We start from the raw sequence: 7238 nt of genomic DNA on the forward strand, positions 1-7238 counted from the left end.
TAATGAAACTGCCTGGATCTTCTTGCTTCGTTAATGGTTGGGTTGGATCAAAACTTGATGGTGGCAGAGGTGGGCTGGGATTCGGTGGTTGATATTGCGTAATGGATTTGTGAAATTTCTGCTCTGGCCTTATCAACTCTGGCGCTCTTCTCTACTCTGGCGCTATTTTTCTCTACTCTGGCGGCCTTCTCTGCTCTGCTGCCAAGTCAGAGCTGACATCCTAGTAATAGCGAGCGCCTGATTTGTTTTTCCGGATTGCTGCTGCTGCAATTGGTTCAAGGTTCCCGACAGTTCCACATAGTTGTCTCGAGGCGTTTGATAGTGGCAGCCTGAGACTCCATGCTCTGCTTGCTAACCTCCATAAAAGCCTGCAATGTCTCCTCCAGAGACTGTTTTTGCGGTGGCATCTACTGTGCATTCTGGAATCGTTGATTTCGCTGAAAGTTCCCTTGCTGCTGGTACCTCGGTGGGTATTGTTGGGAGTTGTTTGGCTGCGGTGCATAGGACTGCTGTCCTCTCCATCCACCATTGAAATTCTGATGGCCTTGGTTATTGCTCTGCCCATACTGTAGTCTGCTCTGTCCGTCTGGTCTGCTCTGGAATCCTTGCGCAGAGTAAACTTCAGCTTGCCCTTCTGGCGTGAACTCGCCCATTCTGTTGCATTGATCAACTCCATGACTAAGGTCACCACAAATTCCACAAGGATGTACGCTCTGCACTGGTACAGGGGGCGGTTCCATCTTGCTCATCTTGAGCTGTTGTACTTCTCGCATAATTGAGGCCAATTGTTTTTGCAAATCTCCATTCTGTGATACAGCACTGGCCTCGACCCTTTTACCACGAACCAACTTTTGTTGAGAACTCTCGGCTAGAGTTTGGAAGATTTGGTTGAGCTCCTCCGCGGTCTTACGGGCTATGTTTCCTCCGGCAGTGCTATCTACTATAAATTGAGAAGTCTGCCCCAATCCATCATAGAAGAATTGACTCACCATAGTTGGTGCAAGTTGATGTTGCGGGCACTGCCGTAATAGCTCCTGAAATCTGTCCCACGCCTCATGAAAAGGCTCATCCGCTTCTTGTGTGAATTCCATAATTTTGGTACGAAGTTCTTGCGTCTTATGATTGGGATAGTATTTGAGCATGAATTTCTCGCAAGCTTCATTCCAAGTAGTGATCGAATTTGGCGGTAGGGATAACAACCAACTTCGTGCTCTATCCTTCAGCGCATATTGAAAACACTTCAATGTTAATTGGTCCTCCGTGATGTTGAGGAGCGGGAACGTCTGTACCTGGGTGCAAACATCTCGAATAAAGTTTAGCGCATCCTCACTAGGCATCCCATGGTACAATGGCAACAAATTGGCATCGTTGGGCTTTAAGATGTAGTTGCGAACTGCAGTAGGTAGAACTATGGCAGAGTTGGTAGCTTCAATGATGGGTCTCGCAAAATTGCCCATGCAAGTCGGAGTATTCTGCGCCATCTCCTTCTTCTCCTTGTTTGTATTCTGCTTTGATCGGTCAGCAAAGTCAGAGCTGGCTTCCTCCTTCGTGTCTTTGGTCTGCTCTGCTGTGTCTATGATATGCTCTGTACGGTCGAGTTAGAGCTGGCTGGAAGCTCTGTAGGCTTGTCTTCTTCTGTGTCTACTGATTTATGCTTAATTTACTCTATTTTTAAGGGTTTGTTTGTGCGTGTTTTAAGATAATCGTCTGGAAATTGGTGCGTTTATGGTGTATTCTATGCTTTGCAGGAGATTTAGGCTTTCGAGATGGAAGAAAGCAATTTTGGAGAATTTTGGATGAATTTGGCGTTTTCTAGATGTTCTGGTCTCCAGAGCAGAGAAATCACCGTTCCTCTGGAGTCAGAGAAATCACCGTTCCTCTTGAGTCAGAGAAATCACTGTTCCTCTGGAGTCAGAGAAATCACTGTTCATCTGGAGTCAGAGAAGTCAAAGTCCAGAGCAGAAAAGCGCCAGCGTCAGAAAAGCGAAGTGCCAGTACAGCGAAATCAAGTCTCCAGTGCAGCGGAATCAATCGCCAGAGAAATCACCATTTCTCTGGAGTCAGAGAAATTGCCATTTCTCTGGAGTCAGAGAAATCGCCATTTCTCTGGAGACAGTGAAATCAAGAAGCCAGTGTAGCGAAGTCATCACCAGATGAGTCAATAGTCAGAGTAGCCAAGCAAAAGTCCATTACAGCGGAATCGAGATACCAGAGAAATCGCCATTCCGCTGGCAACCCATTCCGCTGGCGAGGCCAGAGAAATCACCCATTCCTCTGGCGATACCATTCCTCTGGCGATAGCAGAGAAATCGTCATTTCTCTGGCGTGACCCGTTCCCCTGGTGACATCCATTCCTCTGGCGAGAGCTGCGAATTCAGTAAGAGTAGGAGTATTTTCCGGAGCGCGCATCCAGCTGGAGAGTTGCCTTATTTCACACGATTCTATTACCTTTAGAATTCTACTTTGCATGGCAACTTCCATGGTGATCCGAAGGAAATCTGAAAACTATAAATAGGTCCTCTTTTGACCTATTCAGCAGCCCCCGAACCCTAGCATTCATACTTTAGTTTTATAGCTTTAGAATTTTATTGCTTTCTAGTTTTCAAGGCTTGGATCAAGATTGAAGATTCAAGCCGCTACAATCATTCTTATTCGGTTTTTATTTAATTCAGTTTTTACAATTACGTTCTTCTTAATTATGTTTAAGTTTTATTTCAGCATGTCTAGCTAGTTTCCTTTAGCTGATTCTAGGGTTTGTAAATAGTTGATTGAATTTATGTGATTTATTTGTTAATATCTTTGTGCCTTCCAGTTTATGATTCATAATTCCTGGTGCTTATTTTCTTGTGAATTATTTGGCCAATAGTTTGCATGTTTAGCTATTCGGTTTGAGACCTAGCGGAGATAACTGTTTAGCGGATTCAGGAATGTATGATATGATTTTAACCTTGAGACCTAGCGGAGATAGGTGGATCATAGGGAGCTATTGGGAGTTAGAAGATTTTCTTGAGACCTAGCGGAGATAGAGAATATATTAATCTACGATCATTGCTGCTCTAGCGAGAGTAATTGGTTAATTAAGTGATCTCCCATCATAACTGGATTAAATTGGTACATAGGATTAATAGATTTATTGCATAGATTTAGTTAATGAATTTACTACCCTAGGATCAGTTGTCTTTTATATTTGATATTTCCTACGTGATTTTAATTACTGTTATTCGCGTTTTAATTTAAGTCAACCAATATCTATGTTCCGTTACCTGTCTACTACTTAAGTTTGTTTAGGAGATAGCTAGAGTAGTTTCGTTGTGTCAGTCCCTGTGGATACGATACTTGGTTACCAATTTGTGCTACAATTGCACCGTGTTAGTTGCGGTTAGGGCTGGTAAATCGGTTCCGGTTATCCGGTTAAAACCGTAACCGAACCGAAAAAACTGGTTATCGGTTAACCAATAACCGATTTTTACCGGTTTGGTTCGGTTACCGGTTATAGTATTTTCCATTAACCGGTTAATCGGTTTAACCGGTTAACCGGTTGGTTAACCGGTTAAACCGAATTAACCGGTTTACACTATTAATTAATTAATTAATTAATTAATACTCCCTCCGTCCCGGTCAAGACGCTACATTTGCTCTTCGGCACGGGATTTAAGGAGTTGTAGATTAATGTTTTAAGTGTGTAGTAATAAAGTGATAAAGTAGGAGAGAGAAAGTAATATAAAGTAAGAAAAAGAAGGTAATAAAGTGATAAAGTAGGAGAGAGAATGTAATAAAGTGATAAAGTAGGAGAGAGAATGTAATAAAGAAATACTTAATTAGTGTTAATTAAGTGTTTAAATTCCTTATTTTTGCCAAATATAGAAATGTAGCATCTTCGTTGGGACGGCCCAAAAAGGAATATGTAGCATCTTGGGCGGGACGGAGGGAGTACTTTATTATATTAGAAATTATAAAATACTCAAAAAATACAAAATAGTAGGGCATTCTGATTTCTGAATAGGCGCCTTCGACCCTTCCTCAGTTTCTTGCGCGCCGACTGCCTTGCCTCTCTCTCCCACATCCCAGTCGCCGGCGCTTCTTCCACCCACCGGCCACCGGCGCCGCTGCCCCTCCGTAGCCGCCTCTCCTAGCGCCGCAAGCACCGCTGCCCCTCCGTGCTTTGCGTCGCGCCGCGCCTGACCCCTCCATCCATCGCATTGGATTCTCATACTCCAACGCCCCTCCGTGCCCTGGTCTGCCATTTTTTCATGATTTATGCAGTGTGTTCCATTTCCTCGAGATTGGTTAGGCGAGGAACTGAAGTTAGGGAGTTGCTGTTTGTGCATATTTTGGTTTTTGGATGGGATGCTTTCTTGATTGTTGATTTGTTGTCACTTTGGGTGTGAAGTTTCTTGTATCCATTATTCCATTACTTGGCAGAATTCGAATTGAAATATAAATGTAAAAGTTCAACCATGTGAATTGGTTTTGAATTTCATCCATGTGAATTGGCAGAATTGATATCTGATGGATTTATAAAGCAGGCGAATTAACCGGTTAATTCGGTTAATCGATTAACCGGTCCGGTTAACCAGACCGATTAATCGGTTAACCGAACCATAAATCGGTTCGGTTTTCGGTTATTGCTTTGGTCGTTAATCGGTTCCGGTTAACCGGTAAACCGGTTCGGTTATAACCGAACCGAACCGATTACCAGCCCTAGTTGCGGTAATTTGTTGCTAATAATTTAGTGATCAACTTTTTGGCGCCGTTGCCGGGGACTGATTAGAAATTACTTTAATATTTCCGATAGGACTTTATAGTACTTCAGGCTTTTATTTGTTTTTATTTTTCTGTTCTAAATTTTTTTTTAGTGTGGTTTTGTAGGGTGCGCATGAACACTAGATCTCACGGAAATCCTCTTTTTGAGTTTGACCCTGAAATCGACAAGACTTTGCGCAATCTTAAGAAGCAGCAGAATCAAGTTGAGCAAGATACGATGGCTACTCTTGAGCAAATCCAAATTCAAATGCGAGCTCTGCAAGAGCAATTGAAGAAGTTGACTGATGAACATGAGACGAGAGAAGCTCAGAAACAACCAGCCATAAATGAAGCGTTCATTCCGCAGTATGTGTACCAGGAGCCCCCACGAGTGAATGTAAACAACTTTGAGCTGAAAACGGGTTTGATCACGATGGTCCAACAGAGCCAATATGGTGGACAAGCGATTGAAGACCCTAATGCGCACCTGGCGCATTTCCTGGAGCTGTGTAGCACGGTGAAGATGAATGGTGTCCCTGATGACATTATCCGTCTTCGTCTTTTTCCCTTCTCACTTCGGGATAAGGCGAAGTCGTGGTATCATACGCTGCAGCTGGGAGAGAATATCGTGTGGGAGGATTTGGCTCATGCATTCCTACGCAAGTTTCATCCGCCTGGCCTTACGTTGAAACTGAAGATGGACATCGTACAGTTTCAGCAGTACGATGGAGAAAAGCTGGCAGATACATGGGAGAGGTATCAAGAGAAGTTGAGAAAGTGTCCGAGCCACGGATTTGATGAAGGCACGCTCATTATCATGTTCTACAATGCTTGTGGAGAGCGTACAAAAATGCATTTGGACACAGCTGCAGGAGGTTCTCTGCTTCAGAAAGGAAGTTCCGAGGCGTGGAGCATCATTGAGAGTATGGCTGCTACGAGTTTTCAATGGCCATCAGAGAGAGTACAATTGAAAAGGGTGGCAGCTGCTTCCAGCTCTAATCCTATGGCAGCGATGGTTACACAGCAGACAGCAATTGCTATGCAGCTGGCAGAGCTGACTACTAAGATTAATGCTTTGACCATTGGAAATCAGGAGCAAGCTGTGAGAGATCCCATATGCATAGAAGACGTAAATTTTGTCAATGGCCAAAATTATGGAAATTTTCAGAAGGTACAGCCAGGAATGTACAACAGAGGGCAGCAGGGTCAGCAGCAGTTCCAGCCAGGAGCACGCCCGCATCCTAACCTTTCTTACGGCAATTCGAACAATGCTTTGCAGCCTCCACCTGGATTTTCTGTATCTAGCGGAGGAGTTATAAATGAGCCGAAGAAAGTATCACTGGAGGATATGATGCAGCAGATGTTAACAGAGATGTCTAGCATGAAGACAACTGTTAATTCAAGGATGACTAATTTGGAGTCTCAAGTGGGTCATATTGGAAATAATTTTTCAGCACTCTCCAAGCAAGTGCATATGTTGGAGACTCAAGTTGGTCAGATGACCAACCAAACAGTTGCGCAGCATACACCAGGAAAGCTTCCTAGCAACACTCAGTTAAATCCGAAGAGCCAACATCAACAGCCTCAGCAAAATCAGCAATGTCATTCCATACGTGTGGTTGATAATTCAGTTGAGGATGAAGAGCAGCGGGATCAGCCAGAGCAGCGGGATCAGCCAGAGCAGCGAGATCAGCCAGAGCAGAGGAATCACCATTCCTCTGCAGAGCAGCGGGACGACAAGAATGGAAAGGAGAAAAATATAGAGATTATGGAGGAGGATGACCTGGAGACGATTGTGTGCGATTCACCGCCTACTTCTAAGGCATCGTCGAAAACCTCTGCTGTTAAGAAGCCTATTCCTACTCCTACGTTTCCCAGGCCATAGTACAAGCCTGTAGCACCCTTCCCGAATAGCCTGGCAAAGCCGAAGATGGACCAGAAGTTAGCCAAGTTCATGGAGATGTTTTCAAAGCTTCACATCAACATTCCTTTACTTGATGCTTTGAGAGATATGCCAGGCTATGCCAAGTTCCTCAAGGACGCAGTCTCCAACAAGCGGAAGTTGGGAAAATATGAGACGATCAATCTTTCCGAGGAATGCAGTGCAGTGCTACAAAGGAAGCTACCATTGAAGCAAAAGGACCCTGGCAGCTTTACTATAGCTTGTGTGATTGGAGGGCAGAATTTCTCCCGCGTTCTTTGTAATTCAGGGGCAAGCATCAATTTGATGCCTCTCTCAATTTTCAACCGATTGGAGATTGGAGATATCAAGCCTACCTCTATTGCATTGCAGATGGCAGATCGTTCCATCACATATCCCAAGGGAATTGTGGAGGATGTCCTAGTGCAGGTGGAACAATTTATTTTTCCTGTAGATTTCGTAGTGTTGGACATGCCGGAGGACAAAAATACTCCATTGATCTTGGGGCGGCCGTTCTAGCTACGGGCCGTGCATTGATAGACGTGCAAGAGGGAGATCTGACTTTCCGCGTCAA

The 7238-nt window shown here is 44.1% G+C and overlaps 1 protein-coding gene across 1 annotated transcript; it reads right to left on the minus strand.

Moving 5' to 3' along the window:
- Nucleotides 1-407: 407 nt before the first annotated feature.
- On the minus strand, nt 408-1481 carry LOC131002941 (uncharacterized). The gene has a single exon (XM_057929432.1). It carries the CDS (start codon nt 1479-1481, stop codon nt 408-410), a length of 1074 nt encoding a protein of 357 aa, XP_057785415.1.
- Nucleotides 1482-7238: the final 5757 nt, after the last annotated feature.

Source organism: Salvia miltiorrhiza, unplaced genomic scaffold (genome assembly GCF_028751815.1).
Source record: "Salvia miltiorrhiza cultivar Shanhuang (shh) unplaced genomic scaffold, IMPLAD_Smil_shh fragScaff_scaffold_39, whole genome shotgun sequence".
Lineage (NCBI taxonomy): Eukaryota > Viridiplantae > Streptophyta > Magnoliopsida > Lamiales > Lamiaceae > Salvia > Salvia miltiorrhiza.